This window comes from Procambarus clarkii, chromosome 90 (genome assembly GCF_040958095.1).
Source record: "Procambarus clarkii isolate CNS0578487 chromosome 90, FALCON_Pclarkii_2.0, whole genome shotgun sequence".
NCBI classification, from domain to species: domain Eukaryota; kingdom Metazoa; phylum Arthropoda; class Malacostraca; order Decapoda; family Cambaridae; genus Procambarus; species Procambarus clarkii.
In genome coordinates, this window is record NC_091239.1 from 9,342,985 (window position 1) to 9,360,548 (window position 17,564).

General features: G+C 36.8%; 1 protein-coding gene across 17 annotated transcripts in view; it reads right to left on the reverse strand.

The window, feature by feature from the left end:
• The window catches only part of LOC123746519 (actin-binding LIM protein 2), a 284,312-nt gene that overhangs the window by 7,759 nt on the left and 258,989 nt on the right, over positions 1 to 17,564 (reverse strand). For 8 of the 17 annotated variants that reach the window (XM_045728060.2, XM_045728064.2, XM_069318320.1 and 5 more), the window contains 7 exons: positions 16,467 to 16,582; positions 14,078 to 14,264; positions 13,255 to 13,374; positions 10,579 to 10,676; positions 9,098 to 9,167; positions 6,574 to 6,614; positions 542 to 733 (listed from right to left, as the gene is read on the reverse strand). In XM_045728060.2, the coding sequence (XP_045584016.1) occupies positions 542 to 733; positions 6,574 to 6,614; positions 9,098 to 9,167; positions 10,579 to 10,676; positions 13,255 to 13,374; positions 14,078 to 14,264; positions 16,467 to 16,582 (824 nt within the window). Of the gene's footprint in view, positions 1 to 541; positions 734 to 6,573; positions 6,615 to 9,097; positions 9,168 to 9,778; positions 9,877 to 10,578; positions 10,677 to 13,254; positions 13,375 to 14,077; positions 14,265 to 16,466; positions 16,583 to 17,564 lie in introns of those variants that run through there. The other 9 variants (XM_045728061.2, XM_069318318.1, XM_069318319.1 and 6 more) reach the window with 8 other exon arrangements.

The following is a 17,564-nucleotide window of genomic DNA, read 5'->3' on the forward strand; positions in this document are numbered from 1 at the left end:
GGATTAGGAACACTGTTTTTTGTTTTTTGTTTTGTTTTGTTTTAACTGACTTTTCAAAAAGTTTTCTTAATTTTGAGTTGATATCCGATTCCCATGCTCCCCTAGCCTCAATTACCAAACCAAATACTGATCCTGGTAGACTAGGTCCATGGTCCTTATGGTGTGTGGAAATCTTATTAGAAACCAGGGGGCCAGATTCACTAAGCAGTTATGCAAGTACTTACAAACCTGTACATCTTTTTTTACAATTGTTAAAAAGTTAATGAGCTTCAAAGCACCAGGAGGCTGCTTATAACAATAACAGTTGATTGGGTAGTTTTCATGCTTGTAAACTGTTTAATAAATGTAACCAAAGCCATCAAAGATTGAGGAAAGATGTACACGTTCATAAGTACTTGCGTAACTGCTTCGTGAATCTGGCCCCAGACAAAGCAGTTGGGAAGCTACTGAGGCGGCTTGCCTAGAAAGACTAGGAATATAATAAATGAAGGTCATAACACTTTTAAAAAGATTCCTAGGACATACTGTATAGAACACTAACCTCCAAATGACAGCGATCCACATCATTGGGCAGGCGATAGTTAGTTACTAGTAAGAGGTGTGCAGGGTAAATCTTAGGGGGTTCAGAGGACATATGATGCATGTTGGGCAGTGAGCGACGAAGGTGGGGAGAGTAGGAGGAGTAACCACGCAGGCCACTACTGTACGTTGCTGATGCACACAGCTCGGCGTTCTGTGAAAAACTTGCATGAAATAATGTTCCCAAAACTGGTCAAGCAATAGTAGATATACACACGATTACACACTAATAACAAGCATCTGTGTACACATTGTGAACAGATGTATGCCATTGCTATTTGTGATCTTTTGTATATCTGCCTTGCTAGCCACTCAAAAAATCTTACAAGAAAGTAAAGTATATTTCTAGGAAATGTAAATATTAAGTACATACAGATTCACATCTATTATACTTCAAAACTGAATAATGAGACCTACTAGTAACTAAGACAACATACAAATTCAACTTGGATTACAGGAATTACTTTGACAAGTACTAACATCTACAGCCAATTTTTTTTATCTTAAAATAATTTACCAAACTTCTCAATGTAATAAAAGCTCCTTTTTTTATTTCCTAGAAATAATTGTGTTGGGAGGACTTGCTTCATTCCATACATGTCTTGCTTCTATAAACATTAAAATCTTACTGCAGTGGAGAGCTCGTATCTACCAGTAGAGTATGTCACCTTTTACTGCGTTCCCCACAGGGTAGTGCATATAGAATATTTCCCAGTATATCAAGTCAATTATCTTAACATATACGTCAATTATCTTAACATATACAAATGTTATTTAATGAATAATCCCAGTAAAAAATGTTTTTATTATTAAAAAAAATGTTGGTTCGGTCATTAAATAATGTTGGTAGCTACCATTTTTTTTTGCTTTAAGAATTAAGAATATAGTTTTTAATGTAAAAGAAACATCCCTTCTGGTGGACTAACTAGCTCCTTGATGCTATTACCTGGACCAGGGGCCAGATTCACGAAGCAGTTACGCAAGCACTTACGAACCTGTACATCTTTTCTCAATCTTTGGCGGCTTTGTTTCCAATTATTAAACAGTTAATGAGCTCCGAAGCACCAGGAGGCTGTTTATAACAATAACAACAGTTGATTGGCAAGTTTTCATGCTTGTAAACTGTTTAATAAATGTAACCAAAGCCGTCAAAGATTGAGGAAAGATGTACACGTTTGTAAGTGCTTGCGTAAATGCTTCGTGAATCTGGCCCCAGAATCTGAGATCAAAGATTCACCACAAAACCTAGGAAAAATCACCCCAGAAAGATACAGCACTCCAGAACAAGCACCTATTTGGGAATATTTGCTACCCTACAGCCAAGCTGTACAAGACTACTGCACCATTCCTGTCTCTCTCAGATATGCCCTGTTCAGATATCTGAGCCAGGGTTTCTGGAAGCCAAACCAAACCATTGCCACTTGTTATCTGCCAAACTGCCCGATTTCTGGAGCAGACCTCTCTCCTCGGGTTGTTTCATCTGTTTGTCCTAACTACTTCCAGATGCTTCTAGGGCAAGGTCCCTATTTATTTTTTGAAGGGTTTGAAAAGTTCTGCACTATGTGGATATAGCTCTGGAAAATAACTTGCTCAAATATAGTACATACCCAGCAAAATTAAAAAAAATTTGAGTGGCGTCTTGGCACCAGGGAGCCGGTCGGCCGAGTGGACAGCACATTGGACTTGTGATCCTGTACCCCGGGTTTGATCCCGGGCGCCGGCGAGAAACAATGGGCAGAGTTTCTTTCACCCTATGCCCCTGTTACCTAGCAGTAAAACAGGTACCTGGGTGTTAGTCAGCTGTCACGGGCTGCTTCTTGGGGGTGGAGGCCTGGTCAAAGACCGGGTTGCGGGGACACTAAAGCCCCGAAATCATCAAGATAACCTCCCCTTTCCCACCCTTTGCTTCCAATTTCAGTGGAGTTTGTACACACAAAGGAACTAAGGTGGGACTTAACACCTCTTCCAGTTTAGTGTTATTACTAACTAGCATTGTTACCTGGTGGTGGACAATGTAAGAGTTATTAATTTTGAAATTTCAAGGTTTGGTTTCTTAAATTTGGGTCTATCTCTGATCCCCAAGCTCCACTCTTATCAGAGCCAGATTCTGGTCCTGGCAGATCAGGGTAGGATTCTTACACTTTGTTCACTTCACAAGGTTTGGCTTCACCAGAGCAAAAGGTCTGGTGAAACTATCAAGGACCTTACGAGGGTACACCAGAAAAGGGCATTTCATTACATTTAACGTTTCATTTCTTTGCCATCAAATTATGTCTAAATTGAGTCATGTAATAGTAAAATGGTTTATTTTATATTATATATAAATATATATTTATTTCATAGTAAATACTTGTAACATTCCAATACAGCATCATTAAAATTTTATAATTACGAGGTGGTAATCTGTTATGATGTCTGGGGAAAATTCCACGTCACTACCCCGCTGTGAACAGGAGAAAATATTGACAAAGGTATAGCTTGGATGTTCCTGATCAAATAATGTACAGTACTATTTTTATGATTAATTTTAAACTAGGCCTTTTCTATCTCACTAGTGCATGCAATGGCTAAGCAGACTCATTCAAAATCTAATTCTAATCCATTTTTCACAAAAAGCCATTCAATCACAAACATTTCACAACCAGAATTGTGTGTATAAGCTATTTTATACAGCATGAAAAACATTCGTGTCGATGAGGTGTGCTAGCTGTCATCCCAACACAACCTATACTCTACCTATAATATACATCATACAAATCAATGAATTACAAATTTACATATAAATTATGAGGAAAGCACGGAAGCAGTTGCTAAACCTGTGTAGACAAAAGTCAAAGCCAAAGGTCATATGTCAACAGGTGATTCAGGTCAGTGGAAGATATTACTATCTAATTTCTAGTATAATATAATTTGTAATATCCTCAGTATATTGCAATCATCATTTTGGTTTTTAGAGAACCATGACACACTTTATAATTTTATCTCATTTTTATTATTTACTTCAATTGTACAGTATTTTTAGTTCATAATGCTGCTCCCCTCATACTGAACACAATAAAACATTGCATTGTTCTATCAGTAAAGTTCTGGAGCTAAGGCATGAAAATTGTCCAGCCCTGAAGCAGCAAGTTCACACATCCTCCAAACTCTCGTCAGCCGTCATATTCTACTTAATGCTCAACTTCTCTCTCCTCCGTCAATGGTCTAATTGTACTTATTACGAGATCCGTATCTTCGCACATTACTATGTAATAGCATTATGTTCTTGTCTCTTAATGTTTAGGATTATTATTGGAGTTTTTGGTCAGTCAGTTATAACCATTAATTTAAACTAATATTTGGTGAATTTAGTTAGGCATCGTATTTTTTCCACTTATTTAATGCAGAGTTTCATTATAGATAATGGTTTTGAAAATGATATTCAAGCTATTTTCCCCTACAGTACTTACATTTGCCCTAGTTTAGCTTACAGATAGGACAACAATAACACGTCATCCATAGTGCTCCCATATACAAAATTTAGCCACTGAATGTCATTCTTCAAGAAATAGATAATCAAAATGAAAGCCGAGTATAAGTCAGCAGAACGTGGCTATACTGTACTTACATGCAGCTACACACATATATCCAACTTAAACTGGATTTCTCGCTTTGATTCACTTGATTCAAAAAACTTCAAAAAATACTTAAATACTGAACCTGTATTTTGGCAATTGTAAAACTATCATATAAAAATCATGAATGCACCATTCTATCAATAACAATAGTGTTCTTCCACTGACCATGAGAGGATATTTCATGCAGGATCTTGAAGAATATAACAAGAAATTGACAATTGTGTTATTGAATACCATTTTAGAATACTGGTATATTTTCCAAAGTTGCATCCTGCTAATATAAAACTATATATAAAAAAAAAACATTAAAAGCTTACATTTAAAGTAAAAGCTTCTCAATTCAGTATATCTAACAGCTAATGAACACAAAACAATGTAAGTATAAAAATGATTTAAAAAGGATTACAAACCAAGACATGAATGATAGTTAGTCTTCCACCCTGGCTTCATGCTCTAAATTGTGTGGCAATATACAGCAAAGGAAGGGACTATGACAATTACTGAAAACTGTTCACTCCACCCAGAACATAGGGAAAATCCAGGAGAATAATGTACGGCAAGTACTAGATATATATACAGTATATGCAATGGCATTCTAAAGTATGCAGCACTGTTATGTGGCATTCTCTCCACTACAAATGAGCAAAAGATAACCATTTATGGTATAAGGTCTTGAATAAAACAAAATTACAAGTGCAATTATTAAAAATAATACAAAGGGAAGCAATGTGTTGAAAATGTGTTACAACTAAGAAAGTAAAGCAGGACCTTGTACCAAAAACAATACATCAGTATTACCACAAGAAACGAACATTACAGAATGCATGCTTTCCCAGGAAATGATAAACCTACTTTTGTTTTCATAAGGTGTTAAAAGGGTAAATTTTGTGATGTAACGGATTTTGGGCTTGAGTAATTTTTTCACAATTTCCCGACTAATATATTTTACTGCCTCTTAATATTGATGCATTTCCAAGATTGAAGATTGACTGTATATAAATGGGAACAGCAGTAAACATAACACAGTTCCTCGAGTATACAAGAGGAAAAGGTACGTGTAACGCATGTACTGTACACCCAAAAATTACATGTCTGCACACATTAATATTGGTCTAATTTCACATTTACAAAGTGCAAGATCGCGCATCATTCTCTACATTTGAAGCTTGCTTTTCCGTCATTAACACCAAGTCGACACTAAATATTGTAAAAATAAAGAATTTATTTATAATAAAACCACTAAATATTGTAATGACTATAGACTTGATTGTTAACATTACAATATAATTCTGATAACTAAGGCAAGACCATTAATTCATATCTTGGCCTTTAAGGCAAATTTCAACAGTAGTATGAATAAATTTATGATCCACAGAATCATTAAATTAGCATACAAAATAACAATGCAATTAAAAGTCTAACCAATGAATGTTAGCATATGTCTCACAAACTGTGTAGTGAAGAAACACAAATCTCTCTCCAAAAACACATTATCAAACATGAACAAAACATGAACAAAAACACATTATCAAAAAGAACCCATCTTCACAGCATATTCAAACAACACAGCAGACTGCATATAGTATTGTACAAATTGTGTAAGTGCAGTTTTATAAGTACTGAAAGCATCCTCCATGCAGTATGAACGACATTGTGCACATACCGGGTAAATTAGAGTTTGGTGTTTACTGAAACCAAACCTAATCTACAGTATAATGTCAGCCATACTATGCATTACATTTTCACTATTTAAAAAATCACACTTATCACAAGATGTACAATATGATATGCATTTATGGGGCACGAAAGCTTATCGCCAGGCTGCGAGCAGCCGCGTCTAACAGCCTGGTTGATCAGTCCAGCAACCAGGAGGCCTGGTCGACGACCGGGCCGCGGGGACGCTAAGCCCCGGAAGCACCTCAAGGCAAGGACATTCCCCAAGTCAAGCTGAGGGAATCCATGCATTTATTGAGCCAGTTAGTGGCCAGATCCAATGGTGCTTTACCTTACTGGGCTTAGTGGCGTGCATACCACCTACAGTGCCACCCCCAATAATACTATGTTGTTTAATTATGTGTGCGAGTTCAGGTATTTAAAAAAACAAACTACTGTACTAGTAATAATTGACAAACGTCGATAGTTTCCCATAAAAGACATTTTGCACATGAAATTGAACATACAAATAGCACAAACATTTTGGCTAATAATGTGTGTGCTAACAATGCTAATTTTTTTATTTTGATGCTAACAACAACAACATAGGGAAACAGTATTTTAGCTAAAAATATTTTTATCCATCAATCAAGCCCAATATCCAAATTAATCAAGCCTATGCACATCTACAGGAGTGCCCTCAGAGCAAGCCATTAATACATACCAATGCGCTCCTATCGGCTTCTGTGAGCGAACCTGCTGAAACTGAGAGACCAAAACCACAATCAAATACACAGATCCTTTTAAAAAGATCCTGTTTATGTTGCTCCTACTATCTTTATTTCTCTACATTCCTGTGCCCGACATTCACAACCAGTTGGGAAATGGGGAGAAAGAAGAGAAGAATTGGGTGCACGCTGACTACTGACTCTGGGCTCAAGGGGGCCAGATTCACGAAGCAGTTACGCAAGCACTTACGAACCTGTACATCTTTTCTCAATCTTTGGCGGCTTTGTTTACAATTATTAAACAGTTAATGAGCTCCGAAGCACCAGGAGGCTGTTTATAACAATAACAACAGTTGATTGGCAAGTTTTCATGCTTGTAAACTGATTAATAAATGTAACCAAAGCCGTCAAAGATTGAGGAAAGATGTACATGTTCGTAAGTGCTTGCGTAACTGCTTCGTAAATCTGGCTCAAGGTCCGTAACTGGCCTTATTATTCAATTATACACGATAATTTGCAGGATAAAAGTACTGAAATTACAAATACTGTAATTGAAGAAGGCTTCTGAGATTATTATCTATTTGGAATGACTAAATATGCCATATTTCTATAACAAATCAAGCTTATATACCAGTATTTACTTCATTACTGGTATGGAACTTCTGGTTAGACCCTCAACTTCTTCACAGCCAATTTGGCTGATGAGAGATGCTTGTGAAGCTCACTGTACCCAATCCTACTTCTTGTACAGAGCAACAAAATAAATCCATTGATGCATTAATGGCTAACTTTTCAGAAGAAAATTTGGGGGGGGGACAGAGATATCGGGATATCAGGATTTAACTATGAAATACATCTATTTTAAAGCCTCTAAAAAAAATAAAAAATATATATACTATATATATATATAAAACTTAAAAAGAGAACTTGTTATGCATTATTATACTAACTGCTGCACACTGATCAAAATGTGACTATCAAATCTGAAGCTAATCTTTAACATCTATAGCAGAGATAGATATATATATATATATATATATATAAAATAACATTTCATTCACTTGAACCATAAGAGCCTTACACTGTAGACCACACAAGCAGCAGCCAACACCTGTTACGAGGTCCAACACCTCTCAGCCGAGTGGACAGTGCTCTGGGTTCATTGTACAGTACTGTACTAAGGACCCTGCATTTGATTCCCGGTCAAGGCAGAAAGAGGCAAAGTTTCTCTCACCCGATTATTGTCACCTAGGTACCTGGGAATTGTACAGGTGCTATGCGCAGCATCCTGGGGATGTGTGAGATATAGGAAAAAATAGGTCAAAGAAAGTACATTAGGTAACCGACAGAACGGCGGGTTCCAAGAACAGCCAGCTTGATCCTGCTGGCACAAATAGTAAATACAAATAGTAAACACGGCTCTACCGACTCAGCCACCAACACCCCTTAAGTAAGAAGGACACCAGAGAGACCATTCTGGGTACCATTCCTTTTCCCCCATCCCAGCACACACATCCTTATCCTAATCTCTTCCCAGTGCTATAGTGCCATAATGGCTTGGTGCTTTCTCCTTTTCCAGAGAGACCTATCTGTTGCTGTCCAGCTAGAATTTTAGGCCTTACCTGAGGTGCCACTAACACCTTCATGCCAAAGTGGCATCCCAAAGAAGGCTTAAAGTTCTAGTTGGACACCAGATAGGCGTCTCTGGAATCCTTCCTATTTAGGGAACGCTGTTGACTCGCTTAACAGAGTTGCGAGCTGCTACTTGTGAGACCTGTGGTTCGAGGCTAATAAAGTCCAAGTGAATGATTTTATTTATAATAATATATATATATATAATCCTAAAACCTAAAGAAGTTCAACAGAAGCCAGAGTACAAAATCTGCACTCTTCAGATATATGAACAGTTCCTAGTGTATGCTGTTAAATGCAACTACAAGGCACTGAAGCAGACTGGTTAGTTAGCAATGCAAAAAAAGAAAAAAAAAAGTACCTCACTCCTTCAAAAACTGTCTAACAAGGCACTGTACGCAATATATATATATATATGACGATTAGCAAGTATATGGTACAGCTCAGCTTATATAATGCATGAAACCAATTGCTACAATTAAGTACATTCTCTTGCATCCAGTTAATAATAAACTAAACCTATAATTTAAAAAAAATTACTATTGCAAAATATTCTTTCAGAAATATTATACAAGAACCATAACAAACATTTTGACAATTTGAATTTTGTATTATGATGAGCTTAAAATTAAATGCATGAATATTAATATATATAATATATAAATAACTGGCAATACCCTGTATTTGTCTGTCTTCTACAGTAGAGTTTCCACAGTAGAAGAATCACAACTGTAATCTAGTACCACTGTATTAAATTACCAGTAATAATACCAAACCCCCTCAATGTCTGATCAAATTTATTACTCGAGATAGCTTTAGTCTTTGTCCTAAGTGTGTGTGTGTGTGTGTGTGTGTGTGTGTGTGGTGTAAATAGTGTACAGTACTCACCATCAGAACGGGCACTGCTAAACTCTGTGCTCTGCGTCTTCTCCCCGAGCCCTGAAAAGCTGTAGTCGCCCTGTAATGTGAAAAAATTAGCTATTTTCGACATAGTGGTATTATTTGTATTTATGTATGAAAACATTCGATAATTACGTTTTGTTTTGGAAAATAACATCCAAGTTGTTAATACAAAAAACTTGTACAATAAGCAATCTTTATAATCAATTTTGATAGATAATCAATCAATATTTTGTCAATATTTTATAGCCACTGCTGTTAACATATAATACAAGTGGAAACAATGAATACTCTCCCCACCAGTAGAAATAAACAGCCAAGCAAAACAAGTGGCAGACATGTGCAGGTTTTGAGAGTGCGGTGTGTTGAGCAAAGTAATGTATATCAAAAACACCAATCAAGATGCGACACAGGAGAGTAATACAGAGCTTACTTAAAATCTTAAGAAACCCAATAAAACAAAAGTGATGTAAGTGGAGTATCATACTTTACAAATTTACATAATGAAGCTCATTCTGCATTTAACAAACATTCTGCGTATCCTGTCAGAACATCATACCAAAGTTGTGCTATTATGCTGAGAATTATATGATAATTAATATGTTCATAAAAATTGTAAGTAAGATAATGCAAGAAACCAGTATTGAGGGTGTATAAGCAGTGACTTACATGAAGCGCAGAATATGATCCTAGACCCTGGCGGTAGAAGGTGTTGCGTGGCGAGAAACCGTAGCCAGGCTTGGGAGGTTGTCTGAGGGAGCTCACAACTGAGGGGCCATAGAGGCCAACACAGGTCAGTAAACAAACTCCCAATGGTGATACAATATTAGGAGGAACACACACTTATGCTAATGAGTGTGCTTTACCATTACCTTCTCCAAGACTTCCACTGGGATCTTTAGAAATGTAGTGGCACCGTTACATTGGTTCTACTCTCGCTCAATTTGTTTGTAACTGGTTTTCCAGCATTATAACTGGAAATGAATGCTTCTCAATCGAGACTGATGATAACGATGACTAGTACTGGCAACTATTTTTTGTTTGTGTAATTTATATCCTTTTTTTTTATTTATTATTACCGGTATAAAATATTAGGTATACCTAATATTTTACACTGTATTCACTTTGCCAACTCCCAAAAGTAGTGGGCATAATAATTGGAATGTTTTACTTTCAATTTTGGACATTATTAACAAAGTTGTTCTTAAATACTGTAGTGTATCATTATATACTATGATTAATTGGATTCTGGTCATTCCTTTTACCATCTGTGACAGGAATTCACAAAATCAATTCATTACAGTATATAGCAATCACACATTGTCATGTACAGACATTACATAATTGTTTGTATATAAAGTAATTAATAAATCACAGCTCATTTCCATAAGCACCGAACCCCCAATCATTGCAATAGAAGGAGAAGAAAGAGTGAACATCTAATTTAATTAATACACAAGTTAACTCACGATCATTCCAGCAGTGCCGCCATTGCGTCCGGCTGCGGGTAGAGTGGACGACTTGAGTCCGTAACCTGGTTTAGGTTCCCCTCGTAGGGCTGATACAACTATGAGTAGGGCGGTTGGGGTTGGGGGCCAAGGATGTGTTTGTGCCAGGTAATGCAAAAAGGTTTTCAAAGATTGGAAAGTATGCATGTGTATGTGTGTGTGTGTGTGTGTGTGTGTGTGTGTGTGTGTGTGTGTGTGTAATATTATATATATATGCATATGCACATTTTGTTGTTGTTGTTGACAGAGGATAAGGAACAGGAATGAATTGATTCAAAATTTTGAATCATTGCTCATATTGGAGTCAATGTTTTTTTATAATTTGTCAAATATTGTACGGTTAATAACGTCAAAATTGGTAAATACAAAATTTAGGTCATTTTTATGGTCAGGATGGTGATGGAAGGGAAAATTTGATTTGGTCAATTAGGAAAGGTATGTTGGAGAAACAGCCATTATACATATGATGTATGGTATACACCAGATAGTTTGAAGCAAGTCAAGCAAATAATCATAACAAACCAACACCAACATTACAAATATTGTCAAGTCCGTCACCAATTAAGTTTGAGAAGTTGGAGTCAGAGTTGAGTGATGAAAGTGGCATGGCGGGGTCGTGGTGGCAGGGTTGTGGTGGAGGCAGGATTGTGGTGGTGGAGGCAAGATTGTGGTGGCGGAGGCAGGGTTATGGTGGCGGCAGGGTTGTGGTGGAGGCAGGGTGGTGGTGGAGGCAGGGTTGTAGTGGCAGCCGGGTTGTGGTGGTGGCAGGGTTGTGGTGGCAGCCGGGTTGTGGTGGAGGGAAGGTGGTGGTGGAGCCAGGGTGGTGGTGGAGGCAGAATGGCAGCAGCCAGATGATAATGTTAGGGGAAAAAAAAAAAAAGGGAGGGAGAGAACACAAAATATTCAGGTCAGTAAGAAAACAACAACATGCAAAACATAAGACATAAACCAAATAAGATATGATCAGTAAAGGCAAGTATGTACACTCTTCAGTGGGGCATTTTTACACATTATTACTGCTATCTTGTTTAATACGTTTTAAAGGCAAACTTTACTTGACTGATCATACTAATGTTAAGGGATTTTTTTTTAATGTCTAGCGTACAATCTAGTCAAATTTGGCAACCAATGGATCAATCACTATGTTAACTGGGTATAAATTGCCTAATGCATCAAAATTTTTATTTTAGTTTAAAACAAATTACATCAGTGATTATTATAGCATTGGTAAGAACAGACAAAAGAATACCTATAATTATAATTCTAGCATGCATAAAAGTCAAACATAATCTAAACCTCTTGGTAATCAAGAGCCAACAATAAGATTGTTTCACTCCGTCTTGAAGTGTGCTTCAAGTTGTTATGAGAGTCATTCATATTCCTTTCCAAATCAATTTTATAATAGGCATTGGGTTACAACTGCAGTACTAAAGCCTGTATTCACACTTGCCTCTCAACGACAAAGTGCTGATATTTTATAATAATATTATATTTATTTTATTTACATACTGTAGTGCACATAAATGCACAAGAAACTACTTTATGTTGGGAATCAGCATAGAAATGAAAAACAGTTCTATGCTTCCAATGTATATATACTTTAGATAAAAATACATAAAATGGAAAGTATACAAATGCAAAAAATACTTGGCAAGATCATTGAAAATTTTATGAATGCAGAACTGGAAATAAAAAGGGGGTCATGCGAAAAAATATAGTATTTAAAACACACTAAGAATTAACACCAATTAAAACTATGAAAACACTAAACACACCGGGATTGATGCCGAGAGAGGATGAGTGTGCGTGTGTACATGATGCAACTAGTAAATCTGCCAATCACATGCGTTAAAATAAACTTCCGTGTCCCAAATGGTTCTAAACATTTAGATAAACAAAAAATGTTTAAGAGCAAAGAGTAATTACACATGTACACGTGATGAGTTATGCATATAATGCATCTTCCCCAAGCAATTAGTAATACCAACTATCATTATATTGTATAGATTTTATTCGGAGTTATTAATTACTGGTTGCATCACAGTACTAGTGTGTGGGAAGGACCAAGGAGGACAGGTCAGGGAGGCAATGTGGTGCGCAGCACATTGTACTACACAAATATTTTACAAACCCTATATTGCTGGCATCAACCAACAAATGTGACAATCCTTAACACTCATTCTATTCATTCTGTTCATTATAGAAAAAATATCAATTTTATTTTTAAATATACTTCAAATTGAACTTATTCTATAACGGTATAAATAGACACTACAAAAAACAATTTATAATAATATAATGTATGTATGTACTGGATATATATTTTATATACACATACCACACAACCACTTTGATTGACAGTTGAGACGTGGGACCAAAGAGCCAAAGCTCAACCCCTGCAAGCATAACTAGGTGAGTACTCAGTAATAATTGTTCATGCCCAGCTCCCTATGGGATTGTTCTGCTTAATTAAGTGTGGTGCCGCATGTACAATTTCTTAGACATTTTTGCTGCCTTGAAGTCTTAAGAGCATCTCAAAGGGACTCTCAAGAAATTCATTAACACATTTTAATTTAAAATTGTTGATATCAAGATATTTAGAATTTGATGAAAGTGTACAGCAGTATAAATACATACCGTTATACGAGGGTATAGTGGCCGAGGATCTTCCAGTAGAACATCGATATGATGAACCTCTATCAAATTCATCATCTTCAGGGCCCCAAGGCCGACTGTGGTCCGTCATTCGAGAAGGCGCTGTAAACATTTTGTGCAATGTTAAACTACATATAGAGCTTAAAATCCTAAAATAAATTTAATAAGTTAAGGACCATAATAGTTCCATCAATTATGATTTAAAAAGTACTGTATAGTGGCAACCCACAAACTCCAAATTTGTTATATTTTAAAAACTCATCTAAGCTGACAAATTTTCCTATAGAAATGCTGTTGACACAGGTGGAAACTTACTACCCTAAATGAATTAGATACATTGGAAATAATTTTGTCAGTGTCAGATTAGTGAACAAATGGCGGAGACACGCTCCATACACAGTTTTACATATAGATATAAGAGACCACTACACACAGAAGCCTATAAACCAGTTGATTGACAGTTTAGAACAAGACAAAAGAGTCACACCCCAACCCCTGCAGGCACAATTAGGCAACAGTTAGGCAAAAAGTATCATACACACATCCTATATACAGGCATACCTCCATACAGGCCCTTCCCCAACACACACACACAATATATACACAGTATATGTATGTATGTGTGCATTTCAGAATTGCAAAACATTATTGTTTGTCAATAAAAAGATTTCTCGGGTGTTGGTACAGTTTGGTTAATAGCTAGAGAATTTGAGTAAAGAACCTTTTTATGCCACTGTGCTCAGAATAAAGAGCAGACTTTCTTCTTCATCTGATATGATTTTAAATAAGAACAAGAACAACTCACATGCGTTGAGAGATGACCCAAAGCGCAACTTATTCCCAGGCTCGCGGTCAGCAGCTGGTGTTCGCGAGGCATTACGTGGATCAAGATGGGTGGCTTTCCATGCTCGGATCTTTTCTCTTTCTTTAACTTGTTGAAGGAACACTTTACCAATACCAGTTGCAATCTTGCTCAGTTCTACTTCCTCTCTCTGTTTATTAGTAAAAGTAATTCATCAGAATTGGGGAAATATCTTATTACTTATTTATAAATATCTTTCATGTTTTATTTATTTTTCCTTCTACAAATACCCGACATCACCCTTTTCCTGCACATCTGATACTTGATGTCCAACACAAAATTCACCTTCATTGCAGAAAAACAAGTTTGTCAACTTTCATAGAAACAATTCTCCATATACAGTGGCACCTCCAAAATCTGGACCTTTTATAACGGGTCTCTCTCTAAACAATGGACCAAATTCAGTCACCAGCTCTCCCTCAGAACTTAAAAAAAAAATTCACATAAACGTCCATCTTCCGGATAAAGCCCCTGTGAAATTTGGATCATTAGGCCGAGTAATTATTAGAAAGAGTTCAACAAATTTCACAAAATCTTAAGTTAAAGAAAGTTTTGGGAATGAGGAAGTCAATGTGCCTGGTTCAATGGGTATCATTGTCCTACTTTTGAAAAAATCTGATTTATGAGGCTGGATTCCATAAAAATTACTAGCAATGAAGGAGAATTTTTTTCATAGATAGGTTTTCCTGGTAGTTATTTGTAATATGATGGGATAAAATTTTAATTTTGCTCAAATAAATTTGTTTGAAGTTGGAAATATTAGGGCATGAATGTTAACTCTTTAATATGGCTCCAATTATGGTGTAATGATTTTTGTAGTTGGACATAACACTAGTAGAAACAGTTGGTTTTCTTGGGAAAGCCACTGAGCATATTTAAAACAAAATTCTATGTTTCGTTTTCATTTTGAGTTTATGCAGTTTTTATTCGCCCAGGTTATTTTAATTAAATATATACCTTAAATATTTAGTATTTAGTCCCACACTAGGATGTAGGGTTATATTATATAAGTGTGTTTCTGACAAGCCTACCTTTGCTCATCTTGTTTCAAGCCTAATATTTAACCATTCTGCTTCTGTAATGAACATTTCTATAATGAACATGGGGTCCCCTGGGCCAGTGCCCATTGGGGCTCATGTGGTAGGATGGCTCTGACCATGGCCTCTTCAGGGATCCCCAAAACTTTGGAGCCCCCCCCCCCCCCCGACTCGCAAGTAGAAGAGCCAGGACCAGAGACCCATTAAAAACTTGAACTCAAAGCCTTGTTAGTAGGGAGGGAAGTATAATATACTAGGGCAAATCCACAAGATCCACGACGAGGGTTCGAACCTATGTCCGAGAGAATCCCAGACGCTGCCTTAATCGACTGAGCAACGACATGGTAAAAGAATTGCAACCAGGAAATCATCCTGATTTACCAACGGTTCCTGCAGTCTCTCCCAGACACAAACCAGGGTTTTACGCAATTCCCCCATGCAACTGAGCTATGTCAATAGACTGTTGTACCTCTTTGAACCTACAGTAGGCCGTAGGTTCGAACCCTCGTCATGGCCCTTGTGGAATTGTTCATTTGATGCATCACGCTATTGTGATTTCTGTGTGTAGTACAGTATACTAGGGCCTTAAAATCTTCCTCATAAAACAAGAAGGGGACCTCTCACCAGCAACTGGCATGGGCTGCAAAAGTTGACTAGAGCCTGATCTGTGAATGATATCCTGGGTGGACTCAGGTCTTGAATAGTGTAGACACAAAAGGGTCTAGTTAAAAAATTAACAACTATTTCAGATCAATGCCTAATTTTATCATAAAATAAGGAATTTAGTTTACTATCTAAATTCTAAATAAAACTTAAGGCATTGCAATGGTAGGTATAGAAAGCATAATCTTTTCTCTAATCAGAAATGTAATTTTTGTTGAATTTTGAGCAACAAAATATTTGCTGTTGGAACTCTGTATCAAATGTAAACACACCGTCAAAGGGTTAAGATTAATCAGTCACCGGAATTATAATCTAAAATTTGTACTCCACCCCGTAACCCTGTCACTCGTCTAATTAGGTATTACTAGGTAAATAATGTTGAAAAAAGACAAATGGCTTATTATGCTCATCGAGTAATATCAAAGGCAACAGTTAAATTAATTTTATTTCTACACTTATATAAATAAATGTATTGTTATTTTTTTTTTACAAAAATGAATGAAAATTTATGACAAAATTAGTATATAGTACTGTATTACAAAAAAAAAAAAAAAATAGATAGTGAAATGCAAAATATAAACATTGGAAGCTCAAGTACCTCATTAATACCCTTTGGTGGCTAGCACTCGTACCTTTAATTTAGGATCTTCAGCTACAGAGTCTTCATCTATTTCAGTGCCTTCATCAGTTTCATCGATGCTGACAGCTTTATTACTGCCTGACCACCTCCGCCGTCGCTCTGAAACATCTGCCAGTGAGGCCAGGGCCACACCCATCATGACGGTTAGTTCACAAGACACACACAACACGCAAAGCACTGCTTGGGACTCTCCATGTCAAGCACTTAGCAAAACCAAGAAACACTACAGTTAGGTTACCACTCAAGGGATCTTTACACAATTATTAATTTGTGACAATGAGTGATCACGATACTAAACAATTTGACATTATTGACCTAATTTAACAAGTCGCCATTAGATAAAGCTTGAGAGACTGTATTTTAACGATATGATAAACCCACATTCTACGAGAGTGCGTGAACATTTATCTTAATATTCACCAATACTTAAAATCTCTCAATGCCCAAGACATGAGAGACGACAAGTCAAAATTGAAGATGAGAATTATGCAAAAAAATCAATAGAACAGCATGGAATATAGGAACAGAAATGGAAAATGTAAAAATAGTGATAAAAGGCTTAGATGAAAAAAATCAAATTATCATTTTCATTGAAAATGAAATGTGGCAAGTAAAACAGATTAACTTGGAAAGATCACTGAAACACAGACAACCAATATACTCTGGTGACCCGTAGCGTAGCAGTTAGTGCAGTTGACTCGGAACCAAATTGTCTCTAATTTGATTCCTAGACAGGAGACATTTGGGCAAACTTTCTTACACCTGATGCTTCTGTCGACCAAACAGAACTGCAGTCCACGTCAGACACTTGCACACACTGTAGATGAAACAGGCCCACACCCTACAAGAGACATGATGCAGACAACAGTGTTGGCAACTCATGCAACGAGCGAGGACATACACAGTCATACACAAACAAGGATAAACTATTCAACACTGGTGGGACGCGAACAAGGGGACACAGGTGGAAACTGAGTACTCACATGAGCCACAGAGACGTTAGAAGGAACTTTTTCAGTGTCAGAGTAGTTAACGGATGGAATGCATTAGGCAGTGATGTGGTGGAGGCTGACTCCATACACAGTTTTAA